Source organism: Anas platyrhynchos, chromosome 4 (genome assembly GCF_047663525.1).
Source record: "Anas platyrhynchos isolate ZD024472 breed Pekin duck chromosome 4, IASCAAS_PekinDuck_T2T, whole genome shotgun sequence".
Lineage (NCBI taxonomy): Eukaryota > Metazoa > Chordata > Aves > Anseriformes > Anatidae > Anas > Anas platyrhynchos.
This window is the reverse complement of record NC_092590.1, coordinates 52,180,219-52,206,175: the sequence shown is the minus strand read 5'-3', so window position 1 is coordinate 52,206,175 and position 25,957 is coordinate 52,180,219. Positions and strand designations below refer to the sequence as shown.

The 25,957-nt window shown below is 38.1% G+C and overlaps 1 protein-coding gene across 1 annotated transcript in view; it reads right to left on the bottom strand.

The window, feature by feature from the left end:
• The window catches only part of SCFD2 (sec1 family domain containing 2), a 189,907-nt gene that overhangs the window by 131,549 nt on the left and 32,401 nt on the right, over nt 1-25,957 (bottom strand). The window contains exons 3-4 of the mRNA XM_027457082.3: nt 23,446-23,573; nt 4,995-5,170 (exon numbers count right to left, since the gene is read on the bottom strand). Coding sequence (XP_027312883.1) covers nt 4,995-5,170; nt 23,446-23,573 — 304 coding nt within the window. The remainder of the gene's footprint in view (nt 1-4,994; nt 5,171-23,445; nt 23,574-25,957) is intronic.

Here is a 25,957-nt window from a genome sequence, read left to right as displayed (position 1 = left end):
AAACTCCAGATACTTTTGCTATATCATTACATTTTCTTTCCTATGATAGCACAGATTTGAAAAACAAACAAAATTAACGGTTATCTAAAAAAAAAAAAAATAATAGCAACTCATCCTTTAAAAACAAAAAAGTTAACATCTTTGATAGATATCTCACGTTCTGTACTGAATTCATGCTTAAGAATGAATTTGATATAGTAATGTCACAGCCCATCTTGTAAGATCTAATCAAATCATTGCTTGCAAATTGACATTACAACACTATCTGTTTCTCTAAGCAGTCAACATTCCTGACAGAGACTTGAGATATAACAGTAACATACTATTGAACTAGCTAGGCTGAACATCAAGCCCAAGAGGAACAGGAGGTGGTTGCGTGCATCTTCATGTCAAACCAGTGTCATCAACGCTGTCCTGCCAGAAACACATCATTTCCAGACTCACTGAATACGTTTCTGGTGCCATAGCTGGGAGCTGCTACATGACCACTGGCCAGCTCAGGAAAGCACTCACCTCAGACAATGAAAGGAGTCAAAGCTTGGGGGGACTTGGTGTCAATTCAAAGGGCTTTACCTCTGAGAAGTTAAACAATTCAAAGAGGTGAAAGCTGAAAGAATTTTAGCTGGGTGTGAACCATAAAGTTAGCCAACCAACGCAATGTAGTCCCCAGTTTACACTCTGCTTTTTTACCTACGAAATGAAAATTTGAACATTTTGCAGTGTCCCCCTAAGTGCTGAAGCTATCTAATTCCCCAGTAAACTGTGAGCTGCTGGTCAGCAAGTATAACATCTTTCTGCCACAAAAAAGCCCCAAAGAGCAACAATCCCCTCCCCAACACTATAATGACAAAAAATAAAGAATTTGGTAATCTCATCCTTATTTTGAACAATGCAGTTGTTTTAATGTAATAGTTCTGGTACATTTGCAGTTTTAAAATGAATTTTAGCCAGACGTCTCAAAAACCAGAATGTCCTCATCCTAAAGAAGAAACACCCCCTTCCTCACTCTTTTCTGGTCAAAATAGCATTTTGCTTTCAACAGACCTGGAACAAAAACTTGCCTGATAAAGTATGAGTTGCTTGTAAGGAATATAGCAAGGAATACCAATACTACTGCAGAAGACATTTTTCTTTCAGTCTTAGTTCTTACTACTCATTATATGTTATGAAAAGCAACAATTATGTAGGCATCTACATCAGAACTTTCTACTGTGGGATCCAAACAGCACACACAAAAACTGGCAATTTAAATCCACTCAGCTTAATGGAAAGGTTTGTATTTAAAGACGTGCAGGAGGCAATTAGCTAAGGACTAGATGTACAACATGTTTGTTTGGCACATGGTGCCAACCGATAGACCTGTTGGCAGAATTTGCTGCCTTGCAGAAACGACAGTACTAAGAGTAAAGCTTTTATCATGGTAGAATGTCTTTGCTCATGACAATTTACAGAAACTTCAAATTAAATTAAATCCTCCTTCTTCTGTCTCATTGCAGAGGATAGTAGTAGAATTTCACATTGCTTGGAGAGGGTTTGTTTTCTTTGGGGGTAAATACATTTCTAGTATTCCATGAGACACTTTACTCTTAAATCTTGACAACAAGATTATGCCAAAAGCATGCTGCCAGTTTGAAGAGGCAGCATCCCACTGGGGGACTTTCAGAGCAATTCCCTTTACAGAGGACCTGCACTTCCCCTGGGGCACATCATGCCCCCACTCACACTGTCTGGTGCTGTTGGGTACTTTTATACTCAATGTGCAGGTGGAAATCCCTGTTCAGTGCACCTGTAAGTGATATATGCTAAAAATGACAAACAAAAATATTTTTACTCTTTTTTTTTTTTTTTCCAACTCCAAAGAGAGCTCCTCTTCTTGGCTTTTTTATTTCATGGGCCTCTACTGCTTAAAAAACCTCCATGAAAGTCATAATTTTGAGGAGAACAGGAGATATAGCTGAACAGAGCTGAAAACTGTGAAATGACAACACTATTTCTTACTTTCTATTATCTCCCTCAGTATGAATCCTCACTTGAAGGACAACAACATAGTCACATAGGAACTACGTGGGAGGAAGGAAAACCTCAAGAAAAGGAAATACTATGCAGAAAAAAAAAAAAAATCAAGAAAAGGAATACCTTAAGGAATATACCTTCTTGGTAAATGAAGCATATTGTTTTTTAATTCACAAAACATCTTACACTTCTGGATAGTTAGAGCTCCATGTGCAAGACTGAGCAGCAGAACACAGAAAAATGTTGTGATTGACACAATGGAACATCCTGATGCAATACTCTTAACCCAGCACACAAATCACTTTCCCTTGAGGTTAAGGCCGTAATCCCATCAAAATCCAAATTTGCTCTCAGCCCATTCATCCATCCCAGTTAAGAAGAGCACTCCACAGTAAGCATGTAGATACGTACAAGACATTACAGATCTAAAAATGTAGTTACAGAACTTTAATTATAGTAAAATATCAGAAGTAGGTTACTTTCTACATCTACTAAGCCATGTTTAGAACTGAGTGCCTGTAACATCCACTGAATGTGATGAAGAATCAAGAAGGCATTCAAAAGAGAAGGGAAATGGAAGAGGTTACTCAGTGTAAAATTAAAGCTTTAACGTCAGCAGTTTGTGTGTTTTATGTTTGTTTGGTGTTTTTTTTTTTGAAAAGCACAATGTAGACTAAGCAAAGAATTGGGAGGCCAGAGAGGTTCAGTAATGAGAGAAACTCCAAAAACATGCAAATTTATTTTTGGGGGAAATCTGAGAATCCTACCACTGGCTGTTTATACTGGCTTATCTTCTTTGGCATCAGCTGACGTCTGGCATGCATCCATAAGGGAAAAATCTAGAATTCCTATATTGCCCGAAGTCTAATAATATTTCTCCCAGTAGATGTCTCATAAACAGTTGTCTTCTACATGGTTCCAGCATAGGATAGCAACAGTACTACTTACATGTTGAAACAATTCCTTCATATTGAAGATTCTTTTAAGATTTATTATTTTAGAATGTCTGAAACATAACAGTTCTACTAAAGAATTTCTCAGTAATCCTGCTGGAATAGGCTACCATGATGTTAAATTTAGTGTGGACTGCTATGTACCAACCATTCACAATATAATGTTATAGTTATCTTTTTCTTTTCTTTTTTTTTTTTTTTTTTTTAATGAAAATCTCTGAGGTCTTCTGGGTCTCTCGGTATTTTGCTCTTCCTATAAGACTCTGTCAGCAGACCAGGGACAGGCCATGCCCTCAAAAACAGATAACGCATCTCAGACTCCATCTTCAGAATAGTCAGTAAAAGGATACATGCTGTACAGATTGTGTATTTCAAAATAATTGTTGTTTGAACTACTGAAAATGAGCATGTACTTAAGCAACAATTATGTTAGCCTAGAAGGTTTGCTTTGGCTAACATACTTCACCTTAATATGATGTGTGGAAGGCAGTGGGTATAATCTAAAGCTGTGTACAATTACAAGAACGTTTGTTATACATTTCTTTTTTTATGAAACATATAGTTTGGTTGTTTTTTACCTCTGTTTTTCCCACTCCCCGCTGATTTGAGGCATGTTTTTTATAGGCATTTGCCTGCTGTTGTGAAAACAATGCTGAGCTTGCAGCTTTATTTTGATTCTAACGCTGGACTGGAATGGATGGAACATACATAGCTTCTGCGAAAAGACAGCTAGATGACATGAGTCACTGCAAGAGAAAGAAGGGGACTGTGGGCTGTCAGTCCCATGCTCTACCATCCAGACAAAACAAAGAATGGCTGCAATGATGTCTTTTACCTGATGTGTTTTTTTTTTTTTATTTTAAACAAGGTTGTATATGTTACTTAAAAATATTTCAGTCTCTGCAAAGGAGAATAGTTTTTTTTTTTTTTTTTTTTTTAATTTTTATTAACATAGATAAGAACTTGGTACTAAAGTTGTGTATGTTTCGCCCCTGAATGTCCCAAATGTTCACTGACTACAAAGCTATAAGGCATGGTCTGAGTCTTCTTATTCAATCAGAAATTACGTACTGCTGTCAGAAATCACATGGAAGGTTGGGTTGTTTGTTTGTTTGCAACATCCAGACAAAGGCAGTTAATCTATACCAAAGAAATATCTATTTTTTGTTGAATTCTACACAATACATTTTGCTTATTTAAGGCTGACTACATTCTAACTACATTACAAGTTACCTTGTGAGGACTTGTTAAGATTTCACAAAATGGTTCCTGCAATGCAACTGCAGAAGAAACAGCACAGGCAGGGAAGTGTTGAGCTTTCCCTTAATTTTACAAAAATTACCTCTATTAGATTCTTTGAAAAACTCCTCCTTTGTTCAGTACATCTCCAAAGGTTACCAGGATAGAGTTCAAAATACCACCAGCTCTTAATTTCCCGAGAGAAATCCAAGTGTGATACAAAAGGCTATGTCAATATTACTGTGGCCACCAACAGGATGCCGTAAAAAACACAGTAGTGGGAGAAACAGAGAAGAGATGATGTCTGTGAGCAAAAGAAATCTCACTCTCTTGTGCATGGAATTTGCTACTGTGTTTACATCTGCTTAGTAAATTACACAAGCTTTATACTCACCTAGTAATAAACAGTCTTCTCTGCATTTGATTCAACACATAACCTTCAAGATGCGTCTTCAGACAGATAGTAATAATCATCATCATCCTACTCAGTGCTAAAATTTGTATCATCTTGAAATTTCATATAGATATAAAACCATCACCCAATTCGGATTGTTTATGTACTTACCCTTTAATGTTTAGCCTTTTGTTTCTAGAATTGCTTCTAGATAAAACTATAAAGGTTAACTATGTAAGTTCCCATTCCTTTTTCATTTTAACAATAAATAACAGCTTTTTAACAGGACATGCTACAAACTTCATAAAAAATACAAGCTAGAGAATTCAATGTGATTTTTTAAAAAATATAATGTTTTTTACTTGAGTAAAAAAAATAGTTGACATAGTACGTACTTGCAGAAGTAATCTCTCAAAGGCTAGGAAGTTGTCCCACTTGGAAATCTGGGGGTGTTTCAAAGTCTGGACTGTGGCCAGCACAAGCTGTAGAAGACCACAATGGTTCTCCAAAGCTTTGAGATTATTTTTGAAAAGCTGGATGTATGAGCTGAGTTGTTCTGGAGTGACTCTACCTGTGGACAAGAAAACAAGACACGGCATTTAGTGGTTGCAAATACTGTAAAGCCTCATACGAACCTAGATTTTTAAGCGGTAGAGAATCAGTTATAGAGAACTTTAGAGGCTTTCTCCATTATGGGCCACATCCTGGGCTCATTGCATTCACTGGGAGCTTTAGATGGCAGAAATAGGTCAGAATGCTTCATACACAATTTGTGGCTTATCAGATGTAGTAAATGCAGCCTGATTTCACCCGTTATCTGAAGAGAAACAACTCCTGCACCCCTACATTGGCCTGTGAATCTCTCCTTAACAAAAGCACATAAGGGGTGTCATTCAAGCCACAGAAACACTACAGGATCAGCAGTTACTCCATCTAACATTAAAATGTCATCTGAGCTGTTCAATTTGTATTTTAGAAGAGACATTTCACCTGTTCCAGGGAGAAGGGGACATTAATGCCCCTGTTAGCTCAGGTTCAAAGAGAAAAGTCTGTAATGTCTCATCTAACCTAGGAAAATCACGGTAGGTGATCACACACCGTCATCACGCAAGGAAAAACGGTGTCAAAACACCATCCTAATAGCAAGTCTAGACCACAGTCCAGGCCAGGGCTGTTTCCTGGTTTCTGGCAGCCTCTGCCAGTAACAAGTCATCTTCCTCAAGCAAACCAGAGCTAAAGAGCAGGGACACATGAGACGGAGTGACGAGAATCCTTAAACAGAACAAGCTTCGGTGCCAGGAAGGCACTAGGCTGAACTGATGCTAGGTGTTTCATGCCTTACACCACTCTGATCATTTTATTTGGTATTTTTCCATAAAGGAAAAATCTTGTAAGAAGAAACACGTTTACTGTGTCTCTTCTGTGCATTTGGTTATTTCATCAGTTTACAAACATCTCCATCTGCCACCATCCTTTCAGAATCATGTAAGTGGTGAATGAATGACTCCAGCAGCGAATTGATGCTGAAAGCGCTTTCTCTTAGCTTCAGTGATACCACAGGCAGCCTTTGGAGGAGCATTTAGATTAGGGAAAGCTGCTAAATAAAACAAAAACACACAAGGTCTTTATGTGAATTTTAACGGAGAGCATCAAACCGAAAAGTCAGCAAATTAACACACAAATCAAGCTGACACCGCTCAGTAGGCCCAAGAGCTGACAAAAGGCTTCTACGGTTAGTCCGCATAGGCTAAAATAGCAACCACTGCCATGTGTGTTTTTAGACTAAACACTGGAGCTTTCAGTCTTGTTTTATTTCTTTTAAAGCTGTGTCAGGCAGATTTACATGGTGATTTGAAAATGTCAGCCCATAAGGCCTTGCAGCATACCTTTGATAATGACTACATTATTACCTTTAGCATTCATGATATATAGCAGCATATTCAAAAACTGATAACTTGCTTCAATTGAGAAAACATGAAGTTGCCTCATACACAACAGTGAAAATGTTTCAAGACTGCTGATTTCAATTTTTCAAAATAATTTTGGGAGTTTTGTTGCATGTTGTTCCTTGCGAAAGTGAATCCAGATGCATCGCTGGATCAGCCTAGGATCAGCTCAGCACCATTTTAGATAAACACTGAAATACTTTCCCACCCTCAGAGTACCACCAAGAGAAGGTCCAACACATGTAAATATAAGTGAAATCCTGACCTTAGTAAGTCATTACCAAAACTTGCTGGCATCGAAGAGTCCAGCATCTCATTTGTAATATTTACAATATCCATGGAACTGCTCAGATCCAGGGTTCAAAAGCTCCAGCCAATTTCTACACAGAAATCTCCCTGGACAGCTGTTTGATGCATATAACTATTCCAGTAGATGAGGAAAGGCATTTAAGAAAGTCATTGGTGGTACTCAGCAAATAAATTACTTCTTCTGAGGCCTAAATCCTCACCACCTTCCTTGCTGCTTGCTCACAGGGGGAGATTTCAGCACAAAGCCAAAACCAGACTAAATTTAATCTAATCCCACCCCAACCAGCCCCTCTGCTGCTTTTGTCCTTTTGTCTTGCTACGTAGTACACAACTCCTACAAAATCAAAAGGAGATGGATGACAACTACATCTTCATGTACCAACTGTTCTTTTGTTCTCCTAAAGCAAATCCAGAGATTCAGAGGCAGGAGATGGCAACTACAGGCAGAAGGGACTGCAGCAAGGCTGCCTTGTCTTGCTCCCACCTCCCCTTCATGCTCCGTTGTGGTCATACTCCGCGACCCTACACCTACACAGAGTCCAAATCTCTGCGTGGGCACAGGGGTCTGACTCATGAGGACTGTGTTACACTGCAGTTGGTCATCTTTTAATTCCAAATTGTGGGAAGAAAGAGAAGTATGACCTCAACCTCCCCTACGGGATTTAAAAGTACTGATAACCTTTCTTGCACAAACAGCAAGATTCCATAGTGCCTAAGAAGTAACCTTTACCATTAAAATAGCACAGGGAATGAAACTGGATGTTACAGGAGGAAGGAAGTCTGGATGTCACAGAAACACGATGGACTAGGTACCAGCCTCACTACTGAAGAGCCAGTTCTCTACCAGGAAACACTGCAAGCCAGCGTGCTGAGGCAGCTCTGCACATTAGAGATCTGATAAACTGAGGATAAAAAAAGAGAGGTAATAGGGATAGAATAGGATCTAATTGTGTCACTTGGGAAAGGATGATAAAAACAATTCTATCAGGGTATTACAGTAATTTCTGTAATTACAGTATTACAGAACCAGGGTTGCACATCACTACATACTGGGATTTCTGGGATAATGTTGAATTCACAAAAATTGTCTCAATCAGGAACATGAAATTCCAAGATACAGAAAAAAAAAAAAAAACAACCACGCAAAAACAAAGGCAAATGAAAGTGGTCACCCAAACACTACTGGATGCAAAAATCAGATTTCTTCTATAAATAGTCACTGGGACTGTTTTAGATTTACCCATGAAGACCAGCAAGGCTTGTATATGAAGAAACCATTTAAAGAAGAAAAAATCTAGAAAGTTATCATGATATAGTTTTAACTGAGTTTAAACCAAATTAATTCAAATTAAAACAATGAAAGAAACAAAGGAAATCCTATAAGATTAGATTTAGGCACTAGGAAACACAGGGAAAGAAGCCAGGCTTGTTTAGAGCTTGTAAAGGAAATTTGATAAACCATAAAAGTTATACAGATAGATGAAATAAGAAAGGAATGAAGGTTTGTTGTCTGTTGGAAGTATGCAATCATCAAGACATGACCCAGGAAATAAGTCAACTATTCTGCCCTGGGTTTCACGCCACAGTGCAGTGGGAAATGACCAATGACGATGAGGTCATTTTAGCAAGGTTACCATATTAGAACTAATAAAAAGCAGTTTAAATCAGGTAAAGCAAAGCAAGTTCTGAAACAAGTTGCACATAAAACAAATAGCCAGTGGTAAGACTCCTACTAAACCTACCACATCAAGTGGATCAGAAAACAAAAATATTTATATTTAAGAAATGGTGAAAAATAGCTACCTTACTAGTCTGATGACAGCAGTATGAAAAACTTCAGGACAAGCATTCAAAAAAAAAAAAAGCACATTACATTCTAGAGGAAAACAGGATAAAGTACATTTATCAAAGAATACCATGTCAAACTGATATGTAACCTATTTTCTAGACAGAACAAATTAATTACAACTCACATAGATTTAGCTTAGTATTAACTAAGAAACATATTTAACATAGGAAATAAACATATTTAACAGAGGAAAGATTAGGATTAGAAGTATTGTAATATACCTAAGAAACTTCCAGAAGTAGATGGCAAGGTAACAGGCATACAAAAAGAAAAGATTTTAACTGGAGCTTGGTAAAACCATACTGTGTGCGCGTAAGTGTACACATAGTGCAGATTTGGGTACCAAACAGTGCCAAATCTGGTGCTGTCACGAGGCTGTGAAACATTGCTAATACAGAGAAAAACAGAAGGGACAGCTGGATTGCTTTTAGCATTGGAGAAAACATACATGGGATGAAAATCTTAACAGTTTCATGGGATGAAATCTAACAGTTCAAAGTACAAGATTATGCATTTTGAGGCTAGGAGTTGTAGTCTGCTGTAAATTGGAAGTAAAAACCTGAGATGACATAAGAGATTAATAATGTCTAGGCTTCCTCGTTGAAAAAAAAAAAAGTATGAAAAATGGTTACATTAAGGGTCAACTCTGGTAATAAAATCAATGGGTACAAATAATGCATGAATATATTTGCACGAGACATTAAGAAACATATTGCTGAATCAATCGATCTTCCAGTGCTGGAGACAAGAGTGGAGGCAAACAAATTTAGCTTTTTCTAAGGCAGGGCTTGACAGGTGTATTACGAGCAGCTGCATAAATGCTCGTAAGACTGAATTAAGTACAAATGGTCCCCTTCAAACCTTCACTCCTAAGGTAGTTGATTTGCAAACATACAGGGACATACAGACATTGAATTCCACCTCCAACTTTCAAGATTTAGGGCAGATCCCAAAAGAACTACAGAGCAGTTTGCCAAGTTTTTAAATTACAGAAGTGGTACCCTATATTAAGAAAAAAATAACAGTCAACACAAATTATTTTTTTGTTAATTATGAAGGTAGCAACAGTGAAAACTAACACATGCAATGGCTATACCACATAGAAAATGCACAGTTAATACCACACGCACAAATGATGATGTGTAGTAGGGAAGTAGCAGTTCTACTACTAGCACAGCTGATGGTTTAAGTTGGACATACTGAGGCAGAAATTACCAGCAATTTACCATATTAAAGATCTGTCAAAAGTCTGTTTTTCAGTAGTAAAAGTAGCCTGAGTGGGAGAGACAGACTTTCACCTCAAAAGTTAAACCAAATGTTAACCAGACAAACTGCATATGTAGACATCAAGACACAACTCGACGCTATGATGTTTTTCCACCTTAAATTAATGCTGCAGCATATGTAGTATAATGCAGGCATCACTTCAAACAATAATTATTTTTCAAGATAGATTTACTAGTAAATTTTTAAAATTCAGAATCCCAAAGTGTTTTTTTTTTTTTTAACATAAAGATTTATGGATGAATGAGGTGTCTAAAGAGCAAAGGTCAGAAATATCAACGCGCTGTTCCAAACATACAGTCCTTATTTCTTCATCTAACACTTAGTTAATTATCTCCACAGGGACAAGAAAACAAGTAAAGAGGAAAGTACATTTTGTGACCAATTGAATAAATAAGTGGATGCTTTTCCAAGACTCCAGGAACCGCCAAATACGCATAGCTTTAAACTTAGTTCAATTTCATGCGAGAACGCTGTTCGAGCTTCACTGGCTGGAGCACTACTGCCGAGGTCCATTTTTCACTTGACAGAGCCCCGAATAAGAAATTATCTTGGAACGCATACGTTCACAGACTAGACTTTTTAAAGGCTGAAAAATTCCAAATAAATTGTTTTCTTTATCTGTAATTTTTAATTTTAAGAATATAGATCTGTCCTTCCCGGTAGCTTGCCCCTGTTCACATCCAATGCCGGATACTCCTGAGGAATGCAGAAAGATCTCAGAATCCATGAGGCCAATTGGGCAACGGTGCTGCCAAGGGAGTTGGATATTTTGCAAACTGAGAGCAATTTAGTAGGACAGATGACGCCCCTTCATGGCTCCACATTGGTGTAATTTCCAGATGTTATTCTTATTAACACAACATGTTTTTGTACTTCTTCATGGATTTCAATATCACTCTTTAACAGCAAATACCATGAAAATAATTCAGGTCTTGAAATTAGTTAATTTCAAAAGTCACCCAGTCCTTGAATTGCTAATAAAGAAGAGAACACCACCTACTCCCTCCTTCTTTGGAGAGACAGAAGATAGGCCATGATGGGATACGGTCTGGATGACTTTTCCAAAGGAAGGCCCCGAACCTGAAGAGCACTAAAACCTTAGAGCAGGCCGAAGCAGATGTGACAGGCGTATTTCTAATAGCATATGCTCATCTCCCACAAACACAAACCCTTCTGCTCTGGTTGATGGTCACCTGTTGCCTTCTTTCTTCACAACTGCAGGAGCAGCAGAGCGAAGGTCCTTCAGGGAGGCAAGGCCTCTTGCCTGTCACGTCTGAAGTCATGTAAACCCAGGGCGTTTGAGGACATAGAAGCAGAAGGTGAATTCCTGGATGGGGAAGAAAGGGTTGGAGTGGGAAGTTGCAGTGTGGATTTGTGGGGCCAGAGCGTATGGGAATATGAGGTGAGGGTGCCTGGTTCAGAAACTGAAGATCTCGTATTCTTCATGTCACTAACCTGAAGGAGGCACGGGACCAGAAACCCACTTCACCCCTCACATACACACACAGCACTGTGGTAGTGGAAGCTGCTGCCATCACTGTCACTGTTGACAGGAAACAACCATCAGTTTTGACACTATTTTCAAAATTTTTACATAAAACAAAAAGCAATCAGGTAATTGGGAGAAATATAATTAAAGCACTCTAATAATCACCATGTTCAGTTCTAAGTACCTAAATGCAGACGCCTGGGTATGGGCCCGCGTTACATTTTACGATTCCTAGGTTATCTAGGGTTTCCAGTTTCCCAGCACATTCAGAATGACTGGACAAACACGACTGACAACTTGGGTGTCTTGAAATGAATTAAGAATTTTGCATTTTAGTCACTCAGAGTTTAAATGCATGGCAATTTGAACCTATTATTACTTTTTTTTTTTTTAAACATACTCTATCATTCAGTATCCTCTTCTGACTTAACACACTATAAACAAAACATAACCATTTCTATCTGCTGACTACAGTATTTCCCAGTTGCCTTCCTAAGCATCAAAACAAATTCAGAACTGTATGAATAAGTAGGTAAAAGCTTCCAGAATTAAGCATCTTAGGGGTAACTGCCTATATTAAACTTTCAAGTGCTGGCATAACAGTCAGTTAAGTACTGGCATTCCAGATTTTCTCAAAGCCATTTCCTAATCTTGACTAAGTATTTGTCATGGTCATACTGCATTACCTTATTCTTCACCTTTTCCACCATGTTTAGTAATGCAAAGCCCTCGGCCAAGTGCCAGCCAGAAGGTCACCAGCCATGAAAAACCGTAATCCTTGAAAACAGTAGTTCACTGCAACCATAAAGTGACTTGAAAACTGCAAATTTGGCTGAATCATCTGGATGCTTTCAACTTCTCACTGAAATGAAATGACTTATTTGTCTTAAAATACTATGCCCAAAGGATTTCAGGTGGCTTGTATGTGTCCTCATATAGTACTAAGACATATGCTTTTAGACACTGAGTACTTCATCGTGTTCTTGGCTCGCTGTTCCAGTGAGAGGGAGGTCGTTGTTCTTCTTTGGTACGTTATTCACAGGACTGATTATTTCTCTGATTATCTCTGGAAGATTTCTGCAGCTGAGAATACCGTAACAATCACTTTGGGCAGTAAGCAAATAAATATGCATGGAAAACAAGATGATGTATGAGTATGTACATATGTTACACAAGAGACATGGCGAATTACTAGTCATCCTTTGTGAGACTGAATCATAAGGCTAAATTATGCTGGAAAAAAAACACTCAGCAAAACACCCAGTTTTACTGTATTGCCATGTTCCACTTCAAGCCAGACACTTAAAAGAACAGCAAGCACACCAGTACACTCTGTATTTTTGGTTTCAGCATGGGCTGTTCTCAGTGGTGCTTTGCTCCTATAGCTCTACATCATTTTCAGCTATTTTCTTCATGTTTGGCCCCCACAAACTCCTTCTTTGACTAGACAGCTCTATTCTTAGCATAAATTCTCAAGTCCTTTCTGTCATCTCAAAAGATGCACGAGACAAAGTACTTAGTGCTGATATCCATAACTGCCACAGAGCTCCAGCAAAATGCAGGTGCCACATGGCTTTGCTGCATGCCAAGCACATGCTGGAACTGGCATCTCCCAATCCTATATCCAGGATTGATTTTGCTGATGAAAAACACAGTCATTATAGCTGACACACCCTATTAAATTAAGATATCATGGAACACATGTACAGCAAGCTGTATCTTATTTCCAACCAGTCTGTTTCCCCACAGATATAAATACCAGCAATTAGAATAAATTTCTATTTCTTGGACTGAAAGAGTGTTTTGGGTTTTTGTACAGGTTCAAAGAGTCCTATAGGACCTCCTCCTGTTTAACAATTTCTTGATCATCACAAACATATGGTCTACAAGTACGTGGATTTTTTAAACTGTAAATACTATCGTGTAGATGATGAAATTTAAATCCATAATTTCCAAAGCATTTGGTAACATACTTCACTATTAGTTCAGCATTATATTTTCAGATACACAAAGCATCTTATCCACTGTGCAGTAAGTTTTAATTTAAAGCAAAAAACTTACCACAAAGTTTTTGTCACATTAACATTTCCTAACTTGTTGTGTTCTTCATTTATGTTTGAGTCAAATAGTAAAGCTTAATTCCTCTTTTCTGTTATCACAGAAATCACAGTTATTTTCAATGTTTTCTAAGTAATTTAGGGATTGTATAACCATTAACGTCACAGTTCTATTGCATTTGATATAGCTGTCTGAACAAATGTAAACATCTTGTTCTTTTTGCTGCCTATCTAGATAATTCTTTTCAAGACTAAGAAAATATAATAGAAGCCAAAAAAAAAAAAAAGCTTAGTGAATAAAAGAAATCTCAGGTGTTCACCTAAACAAAACGATTGAATAAATCTTAGCAGAGAACAGAAGATTGCAATTCAATTGCTTCGTTTCAAGAAATGGCATCATTAATCAGTACCTTATAAGTGTTGTGTTTTATCTGCACCTTTACGTATACACATAGAATAAATACATATATATCAGTTTGTTTCTAGCTGTATATGTACTAATCAGTAATGGCAATCAAAAACCGAAAGAAGCCATTCAACCTTCCCTAAGCAATTTGGTTTGTTTGATGTAAAAGTTGTTTAGACTAATGTTAGAAATGCTGTTGCTCACTGAAGATTCCAGACAGTTAAGAAGTACAGTAGTTTTATCTATTTAAAAGTCAATTCACTTAAAAGGATTAACACTTGTTTCTAATTCAAAGACCCGTAACTCACAGCTTATGCAACTACAATTAAACTTACTCTCCCACATTCTTTTCTATTTTAAAACTCAAATGTTAATTAGATTAATGAACGATCTATATTATTCTCAAAGGCAATTATGTGATCTGATTGTAACATCTCAAAATGTATATTTAAAAAGTGATCTTAAGAAGTTACATAATGAGCCGTGGTCATAAAGTTCTTAAAATCAGTCATTTAAAAACCTTTGATGAGAGTTGTTGTAGAATATGGCTGTATTATGAATGGAGTTTCACATTTGTGATAATCCATTAAACATGCCGAAAATAAACTGGACACATTTACAAGTAAATGCTATCTACGCTCATAAGCTTTTTAATACACAAAGTCATTTCCTTACAATTTAAAGATATATAGCCTAAAAAATAAATAACGATGTGCATTTATGTTAAAAACCTGTTTCAAAACTTCACGGATGTTGATCTGTACATTAATGTTTACTCCTGTTGTGCACATCATGTAAATGCTCTAAAGAAAGACCACATTGAAGTCCCCTTTCACAGTACTTTCATTAAGACAAAAAGACTTCGCACTGAAGTTTATATAAGCCTTGCAGTATTACATTAACAAAGAATATAAATAATGAAATACTATATTTGCAGAACTGTTGCAAGAGCAACACAGTTCTGTTTTCTTTTAAATTTTTAATAATTATCTTCAACTCTAATCACAACCAGACATGAAAGGAGACCTGGCTACAAGTCAAATGCAAGTGTTTCGGTTTACTGTCTGTGACAAAAGATTTTAATTTAAATTTTAAAATAAACTTTATCCAACAATTCCAGACACATAGAAAGACCACTGTCACCACATTCCCTTCCTAAAAAGTAACACTAGGGTTAGCCAAATAGTTCTGCATCAATGTGCCAACTGTAATTTAATCAAAGATAACATACTACCAGCATATTTCTGTTTCACATCACTGCACAGGGTTTTGTGCTTCACTTCCATCTGCTAACTGTTTCATAGCAAAGCAAATGAGGTATAAGGCACAAATATGACACTCTTTACAATTTTATTAGGGCATGAACCGTTACCCATCTTACACCACAAGAGACTATACAGCATACAGTAGGCTATTCATTAAACAAAGACAAGACTACAGTAAGGGACAAAAACACCCTTACTGAAACTTCATAAACAAACTTAACCTAGGAACTGTTTTTTTTTTTCTTAAATAATATTAAGTCACAGAATAAAATATGAAGTATACAACAAGAGCTTAGGGTAAAATAGGATAGTTGATACTTCAGAGTCAGCTCAAACATTTTCATTTAACTTCAAATAAATGTGGTGAGTATCAACATTACTCTTTTCTTTTTTCCTTTTAAAGTAAATTCACGTAACACAGTAGTCACTAAACAAAACACAAAACAAACAAACAAAAAATCACCACTTTCAACTAAACACCACAACACTCAGAACAACTCCTAATTGTCTAAAGAAGAGCGAAAAGCCACCTACCACCACCTGCAAGGAATACCTTAAAGTATTGAGGGGCAAATTTTGCCTTCACATAAACTTACTTCAATAAAAGGAAGTATATGATCCTTTACGATGCTTTTATTTTTTTTCTGAATATTATTCCGAGTAATTTAAATGCTGAACTAAAACATCTCTGCCAACCTGTTTTGGTTAAGATTTACTTCATTTTTAAAATGAAAGTCTTTACATTATCTGTCTCAGTCTCCTTCTCTAAATTAGAAATGTGTCCTTTAGCCAGGGGCAGGATTTAAAAACTCCAGGGACCACTTCCAAAACCATTTCCATAAGGTGTAACTGTTGTATTTGGAGAACCCAGCAGGGTTCCACCTTCCCCATTTGTTTTGTATCAACAATGAAGATGAGAATAAGGTATTTTAGGTACTCTTCCAGATAGGATGTGTAAATCCCATAGACGTTCTATCATTTTTTTCCTCTTCTCTCCTCAGTAAGACGATTTTAATGTTGAAAAAACCCTGCACTCTATGGATCAAACCGATCCTCTGACATTAAGGATGCACCAAAAAATGCAAAAGCAACAGGTAGATGAGAAGTGGTGTTTTCCCCAAATCATACAGGAACATAAACTCCTGAAAGACTATTTAAAAGAAGGAGGTCAGAAAGGTGAGAGACAGAAAGAAAGAAACTGGCAAGTTTTTAAAGAAAAAAGAATCAGGTCAATTGTCTAAGCAGCTCTGAGATCAACAGAGCTGGGTAAGAACCTCCACCTATCTACAGCCCCATTTATTGCTTTAGATTTTTCTTCTTCTTCATGAAATATATAATGAGCTGCTCCATCCTCAGTATTACTTCACTTTTAAATTCATTGGTATTAAGGAGTCACAGTCTGTGTCTCAACATGGCAATATAGTTATTTGATTCTCAAGCTCTTGAACAAATAAATGCAAACAACAGCAAGCTTTGGTAACCGAGCGTTAGATAGCCTCTCAATTTTACTTATTTCCAGTGTTTGAGCAGAAGTATAAATAGGAGGATTAAAATGTTATTTACTAGCACAATATTTCAACATTTGGGACACAAGTTTTCAGTTCTCTTTTCATCTGTAGAAACAGTAGCACTCACTAAGAACATACATCATGGATGCTTATGGACACTAAATAAGCCTTCTGCTGCATTCAGGGTACTGTTCAGCACTGATCATAAAGACCGTTCTTTTCAGCCTTTATTTCATTTTTCCTATGTGTTTTTTTTTGTGTGTTTTTTTTTTTTTTTTCTTCATTTGGGATAGCCCAGCAGCAGATCAGTGATGTAAATCCCAGTGAAGTTCATGACGAATGAGTCTGTCAAGCTGAACGTGAATCAGCAGTACACCCTTGATCCCATGGAAGCAAACCATGTCCTTGGAGACATCAGCACAAATGTAGCCAACAGCCAGAAGGAACATCACAGCTTGCATAATTCCAGTTATTCTAAAGAATGCTTATTTTCTCTTTTTAGCAATAGCGTCCTTGACAGGACAAAGCAATTCTGTGAACTGGAAGGTGAGATTGAAAGAAGGAACTTGTACATTATTTTTCTAAATGCAGCATCCAGCTTCGAAAGAAGCATAATGTTTAATGCAGATAGTGCTCCCCAACTGGTGATGCTTCTAAGCAGCAGTACACACCAATGCAGAGTCACTTATTGATGAAATACAATCTGTTTTGTTTCTGAGCATCTCTACATCTCAGCTATTTGGTCACGTCCTCAAAAACAGAGAACTGCCTTGGCAGGAATATCTTCATCCTTTTTGTTACATCTAACGAGTTACAGAGATGACTTGAAAAGTTTAGTTACTTAAAACAAACAAACAAAAAAAACTTGCACATCTGGGACTTGGCGCAACATCTTTGCTCTACACTGGCAAAACCAGATGACTATCAGAAGACGGGATCTACTTAGCAAGGTGAACACTGATCACTCAATGGGGTTGAAACTGTGAGCTTCACCCTAGTGCAACAGTGCAAGGTGGAACAGCCATAACATCAACCTCTTTCAATAGGGCTTTACGTGGTGGAGTCTATTCAGAAAGGCTGTTTCATCAAGAGTTACCAGGGACAGATTAACCCCCACCACTGTTCTCAAAGGGTGGTTGTCCCCTGGGAATGGGAAGGCCTACAGGGAAGCCCCCCCAGACAGATCTAAAACTTTCAGAAACACTTCAAACTCTTAAAACATTTAGCACTCTAAGAAGCAAAAAGCCTTCCTGCCTCCAGGGGTGAATGATGCAACAAAACATCTGCTCCATTGACCATCACTGAAATTAGGAACATTTGCTTTAGGTCAAGACTAAGAGTTGCACTACAGGGAGAAATCAGGAACTCAGTATTGCAGCAGACTGGAAAATCAAATCTGCTTGGCTAGATAGTCCCACACTGCAGAGCTTCCGTTACTTTTGTTAGACAAAAAGGAGACTAATTCTGAGAGGAACAGCCTCACCTTTCCCTGGGGTAAGCCCTGAGGACACCCGTGCGTCCCTGGAGCAGCATGGCAGGACCCAGCAAGAATTCTGCAGGCTAAACCAGGCCCAACTCAGTCAGGTTGGTACAGGAACTCTCCCATCCCATGAAGATGCCTTGAGAGGCCTCCCAAACACTGACAAGGCCAGCAGTTATCCAAGTACCTATTACATAGCCAGAGACATGCTGCAGAAGGGATTTGAACACCCCACAGACCGCTCTGAGCCCTGCAGTACTCATTTGCCTTCTCCTCCTGCATGAAGGCCTCAAACTCAAGGCTGACATTGCCTCACTCCTTGTCTGGTTTACAGCACCGGCCTAACAGTTGGCCAGGGTGGATGTTGGATATCTGAGATCAGACCTGATGATTTACCTGAAAGATATCAATGTATCTATAGTTATTATGGCTTGTTTTCTTCACTGGTAGCTTTTATCCCTAGAGTTTAGTCCAGGAATTGATGCTACTGAATCTTAAGTATTGTTACATCGATCTTGTCAACAATAAATAACAGATACCATTACAGTCAAGCACAATTTTAATTTATATATATATAGATATATTTTAAGAATTGCACATTTGATATTCTTTGTATGTTTTATGTTTTAAGACAAGGTATTCCCCTGCAATTTCCCACCCATTTTGAGGTATTTATCTAACTCAAAATGTTATTTCATATTTCCAATACAAAATTCAGTATCTTCCCATTTCTACCCAAAGAAGTTTCACCATTCAGTTCACTCCATACATATACCAGCCCATTTGAAAGTTATAGTACTCTTCTTTATCTCATGAACTCAGAGGTTTTGCTCATTTTGTAGTGAGTTTAGTTTTTAAAACCGTATTTGTACAGTTCAAATGGAAAGAGATGAAAAGGCTTTTCTTCTATTAACAAGGCCCCGTGTAACAGCACACAGCACTTTGTTTCTGTTACTATACCACTGTTTTGACTTTCATCAGTCTCCATGCCAGTAAAGAGAGACAATAAAGGAATTCAGGCTTGACCACGGTTTACTGTGCTCCTTTCAAATAGAAGAGCAAGGGTGTTTCTAAAACCACAGAAGAACATTTATAGCAAAGTTTTTATTGCTGCCAAATACCATGCTAATAGCAAAGCTTTCAACAGGAGATTCATGGACTGCCACATTCAGAAGATGATTAAGATATGCATCAGACCTATGAAGGAGGGAATGGGAAGCAGAGGAATGGAAAAACCAGCAACCTTTCTGCTGTGCTGCAAACCAGGCTGCTGCCTCAGAGCGGAACTCCTTACAGTCACTTAAAGAGCTGAGCATAAGTAATCCCTTCCCTGTATTTACAATTCACTTGAATTTAGCACAACGTGTAAATCTCACCAGAAGGCTATTAAAAATGATCTTCTAAACTGTCTTCTAAAGAGCTTTTGAAAAACAAACTTAACTCCTTAGATAAATTTCTTTAAATACCAATATTTTTATTATGCCAAAGTATTTTAATGCCTCCTTATTTAAATGGACTCCCAGCAAAAGACAGCTCCACCTACTGTTTACATGCAATCTCTCTGCTTTGGGAAATGCAGCTAGCTGGAAGGGTTAAGGCTGTTGCCAAAACTTACATCCACCTACAGCATGCCCACAGCAGGCAACACCACGCAAATACTGCCTTAAAGCCAATACTGACAGCATCAGTAAACTGCACAGGACGCACACATTCCATCTTCAGAAACCATATAGCTATGGTATGTATTTATGGATGCAATGGATTAAAGAAGATGTGAAATACATATAGCACAAAGCCTTTACACTAGGTGAAATCCTAAACAGTGCTTTGCCTGCCTTCTCCAGGTTTGACCTCAGAAACCCAAATACCTTGCACAGCTATACAACTCAGGTTTTGTTCTTTGTGGAAAGGGCTGAGCAGGTTCACAGTTCTATGTTCTAGTTGGTTATGTGAATGATCACTCTGCTCTTTGACTCCCTCTGTTATGCTGTTTTCAAAACTTGCAATTATTCTTTGAAGGAAAAAAAAGGATTTTAGAATGCTTGCAACAAACTGTGCTGAATAGCTTACTTGCTGGTGTCATTCATGAAAGTTTGTGATAGCAATGATGTTCTTTCACATGCAAAGTAAAAAGACACGAAACATGCACTTTCCACTTTCCTTCTACATAAAGAAAGAAGAAAAGATGCAAGTCTGCCTTGAAGACAGTATAAGAACACATAACTGGCCACCTGTAAACCCGAATATGAGATGTCTACAGCAAAAAGAGAAAATCCCACTTCGTTTACAAATGACTTGGAGATCACCTTATATTTGAAGCTGGACTTACTCCAAGAGTCCATCCACAAAATTTTCAAAAAAAAACGTTGCCAACTTTGCAATTCCTATCTTCAGCCAACCTCCTTCTATACTGAACTATTTTTAAGTAGTTGATAAGATTTCCAGACATACCACACTACCACCTTGGTGGATACAACTAATTGAAAGGATATGTAAATCTAGAACACCTGAAAGCAGCTCCAATCTACTCAGCTTGAAAAATACAGCTAAAATTGCTGATTTCCTTCATTTCTCCCTCTCTTCTTTCCTCAGAACTCATCTGTCCATCCCTGCTGACTTTGATGACAAAAAGTGAAGTTTCCAGAGGCCTGGGATAGATATTTGGGGATAAGGGGATATGTATCCTCTTCAACAGCAGGTCTCTTCAGTTCTACCTTCCTTCCATCTCAGGAGAACACATTCATAAGATACCAGAAAGCAAAAGCTTAAGCTGAGGATCGTCCTATAAGTTTTAGAGCCCCTGCCACGTGCAGCCAAGCAGGGAAAGAGTAAAGCTGGGCCTTAGGCACATTATTTGCAGGCAAAGCATGGACAAGCACAGGCACACCTCAGAATAATGAAAAGTTCTGAGCCTCTCAAAGCCCAGAAAACAACAGAATTTATTTTCCTTGCTCTGAAAATAGGGAAACAGGATGGGATCAAGTTTCTCACCACTGCACAGGACTCCAGTTCTGCCAGCGTCACACATGATGCAGTTTTCAGGCAGGTGGCCACTGCAGGAGGGCTCAGCTACACCAAGAAGAATTTAAAGCTTTGCTTTCAAATGTAATTCACTCCTTATTTCCAGGGGGAAAACCAGCAAAAATATGGCAGCAAGCAAAAAATACTCTTACCATCTGACACAGCTGGTTTTAGTAAAAAGAGTAAGAGAAACTTTTATGCTAGAAAATGTCTGTGACATTTAATATTAGGGCCATGAAAAAAAAAAAAAAAGAAAATACCCTAAGTATTGGGAAAATCAGCGTGCAGTCCACCAAGATCATTCAATACATGCAGAACCTGAGGTAAAATCATAAAAACTGAAGGATAAGCACAGAGTAGAAAGCCTGAAATGATTTCCTCTCTCTCTCCAGCCAGAGCTGCCTCACATCACAATCACAGTGGAAGCAAGCAGCCTTTTGACTAAACACAACAATCCAGGACCAGAACAGGACACTTGAATTTTTCCTTCTCAGCAAAAGAAGGAATTGATAAACAACTTAATTTCCAGCTTTCCAACAGATTTAAGATATTCTGTAGCACGACAGATGAGAAATTAACACTGTAAAGATGTAGCTCTGCTCCAGCGTGTCATTAATAAATATGTGCCTGTGGACAAAGTGACACCTTGGTGGGAGTTTCAGGCTTATGCTCAATGAGAAATTTTGATTTTGGTAACTGGGTAGCCCTCCTTTCCATATTTATCATTTTATCCCTATTTATCATTTACAAGACTGCCTTGAATTTTCTATCTTCCTTTGAAGTTCATCTACAAAGTTAACTACAAAGTTAAAGTTAATTATGATTCTACTACAAAATAATTCACTCCTATAAAGACTGGTAAGTTATATCTTATATTGCATCCTCCAGACAAAATCAAGTCTCGAGAACCATAGCATCAGAAACATGTTTCAACATCAACTCTTAGTGTTTCTACATAGCACTACATTGGGTCCACTTATGCCTGGTATTTAGGCTGCCATCAAACAAGTACCAGCCAACATGACCAAGAATCAGGGTTATTACAGCCATCAATGGGTACCACAGGAAAGGACCACAGAGGAAAGGGTGGCTGATCTAGTCATTCACACAAAGAAGCAAAGCTGGTAACAGGGATTATGTCTCAAAGATGGGAAGTAATTACATTTAAAACAAAGGTGAATTCCACCAGTAATATAGTTTTTTGTTTGTTTGTTTTTCAGAGGCACATGAAATGGGAAGACATTTAGTGTCACTACAATGAATAATCAGACACACTATCAGGGAAAGCTTAAAGACAATTTTATCATATAAAAAATTGTCTGCCTTCTCTCCTTCAGGTCAATTTATAAAAGCCCTCTCACGGCTGCTGCATTTCTTTAAAACAGTTTACATCATTACTGTTGCCCAGATCTATTATTTCTGATTAATAATCTACTGAATATATGCTCTAGGTATTTGTAATGACCATACAACATAGAAAATGTTATAGTTGTTAAGAGTTTACAATTTGGCAGTACATTTAAATCCTCTACAATATCTTGGCAGTACTCTCTAGAGTCTCAGATAAAAGCCGATTACTTTTATTCCACGAGGACCTTCCTCTGTTGATGAAAAGTTCAGCATAGAATAGTCAGGGTACATGAAATTAAAAAAAAAAAAAAAAGTATAGAGCCATATAATTGTTTTAATAAGCCTAATTTTACATCAGTTCTTGCATTTCACTGAATATGTCATGTAGTGAGAACAATATCCTTTAAAAAGTTATTAAAAGTTTTTATTTACATTCAATATCTATTATTTTGAAGAATTCAGGTTTATATAATGTAATTATACAGAAGATCTGCAAAAATTTCATCAGATCAGCTGCTTTTGCAACTCCTGCTTGCCAAGGGCACAAATCCTGTTTTTTAAAGATACCCAAATTCTCGTGTTTTGCAGAACACAGCAGCAGCATTGCTAGCCATTCACATCCCTTTAAATCTTTCTTCACAGAACTTCAGTGCTTCACAACTGTTCTTGATCTTTTTAATGTTGTTGTATATAAAAGACAACACCTGAGCTCTAGCAAACATTTGTTTCTCACTTCTGTACCTGTGGTAGCCACAATATACACCCAAAACCAATGGTGAGGATGGAGATAAGTTTTCCCCAAGAGGGTTATGTGGATGTAGAGCAGCTGTCACCTTTCCCATTACCACTGTGCAGGGAAGGGGATGTCACACTACTCACCCATGCTCATCTTAATAGGTAAATTTTCTCTGCTCGCAGCCTCCACAAGGTGTCTCCTAGCCTCCATCACAGCTTCCTTTTGTTTGAGGTTCATGAAGGACTCCCAGAGAGCTTTGGCAGCTGGATCACTATAAGAAAATGACAGGGTTACACTAAACACTGCTTGAATAATGGAATAAGCTTAAGACAACATTTATATTTTAAGATGAGTGCTTCTACTTAGCAACTCCTCTGAGGTAGGCAGGATACAGGCAAAACTAATGCAATATAAAAGCTTGACTTTTCTTAGCAAAAGAGTTGCTACAGTTTCAGTAAAAAATCTAGAATTTCTTGCTGCCAATTAAAAAGTATTAGAATCCACACATAATAAACTGAAACCAGCACATTAGCTCCACTGTAACCACTGCTGTGTAACTATGGGAATACCAGAAACAGTCCAAAATTCTTCAGATATTAAAAAGCCATGGAAAGGATGGTACTACAGATGTGGGGGCTGTGATTTCCCTGTGAGAGTTGAAATCCCTAAAGCAATACTTCCAGTGCTGAAGGCTGCTAGTATGATTTCATGAGCTAATGACACTTTGGGTTTCATTGATTCTCCTTATATGAAATGAATAATCCACAGGAGTGTGCAACTCCCTTCACGGTACCTGTACTCACAGATTTCCTTTTTACTGCCAGCGGTGTAAGTTTAAGCAAGACGCGCAGCAATTTGTGTGGCCAGTCAGTGCTCATTACCCTGTCAGTATTCCTTCTTCCAGGACACTGTGTTTGTTGTTGTTGTGAATGAATTCAGTGTTTTCTCTGGAGGGGGGAGGCAAAAGGAGGAAGAGCCCTTGCCTGAGGCTAAAGTTAATTGAGATTAAGTGTGGATTTTTTTCCCCCTTAGGAAAAACACCCCTCTATTTTCTCCCCAGGAGACATTTAATTCCCAAATACATTTCGATGTAACTCACAACATGCTTATAAATATGCCAAAACACACTTTGTTTCACAGAAAATAAAATCCCCAACAATTCATCTGATACCTGCTACAGAGCAGCTGTGTATACGCTCTACTGCAATGGCACAGCTGTATTCAGCAACGTGGTGCAGCGTCTCCCAGAGCAGGTAAGAGGGGCAGCAAGCCCCACTCCTTCAGCCCAAGAACCCACATCCTCCGTCCAGGCCCCTGTGGGTGGGAGGATCGTGGGAAGGAAGCTGAGTTACCCTCCTTCTGCATAAACCACAAAGGAGTCGGAAGAACAAATGTCATCCTATTACTGCACTTTAAGAAAGGGAAAATTTAAGGTAAATAGAAAAGTTTTAAGGAGAAAAAAAAAGTGGAGGGGGTAGCCAGGAGGGATACCTATCACCTTTAAAAGGTGAATTTAGTAAAGAGGAAAGCACCTCGTACAGCAGAACCCTGACAAAGCAGATCAGGGGATCAATGACCTAACACGGTCCTTACATTTCTTCCGTACAATCTCCCTGAAGTAATGGATCCTAGGGCGTGCTATTTTTACAGACACCACACACCCAATTACTCTGACTCAGTGCTACCCCCCAGCACCACCAATGCATCCTGCTGACCCTGCTCACACCACAAGCGCAGGGCATGCCTTGCTGTCATTTACAAGTGCCTGAGCTTCGCATTGCACAAGGCCGCCCCTTCTCCTGTTAACTAATCCCTTCCTGAACATGCACTTCCAAATCCACACCTATAAAAATGAGGAATCAGGCCTTAACCAGCAGGCAGCTCATTTTTAAAAGACTTTTTTTCCCTCACTTGAAAGAAATGCCACTGTTCTCTAATATTTTAGCCCATTCTCCTTTTCCTGATCATTTTCATCACCATAAATATGAGCAAAGAGCCTCACATAAGCACAAGCACCAGGAGCTGACTGTAAAACAAAAGAAAACAAACAACAAAAGGGAAACTAAGATAAGTCTCCCAAATTTTGCACAAGTTTTTGTAGTCTCATCTTTCTCACTCGTAGATTTCATTAAAATATTTACCAAATAGTGAAGATTGGGTACCTCAACCTGAGGAGCATCTACACATCTTGGTAAGAGTGAGGAATGCACACTATATGGATACATCACTTCCCTCCCTGTTGTCCTTGCTTTCTGCTCTCCCTTTCCTCACCAGCACTGGTTAGTCTTGTCAATTCAGACTGCAAGGTCTCTGAATGCAGAGTGCACCATCCTTGCATAAACTCTACTACAAGACCCTGTTCCAGTTGGTACATCTATGTGCTACTAGTATGAACAATAAAATACCTCCAAAATAATAAACTAATTATTTTAAGCTTTAAAAAAAGTAAGAATGAGTCACGCTGATGCATTAAACAAAACCGCAGGGAGGGGAGGGGGCAAATTTATTTTTTACTTTGTAAAATTTCTTCTTCCTTTAGCCACAGTAGGCTTTCTTTAATCCCAAAGACCTAACTTTACATGATCCCCAAGGGTTGCTTTAGCACACCAAAAATAGCCAAAAGCAAAATAACTGTGGTACAGCATAAAGGCAGAT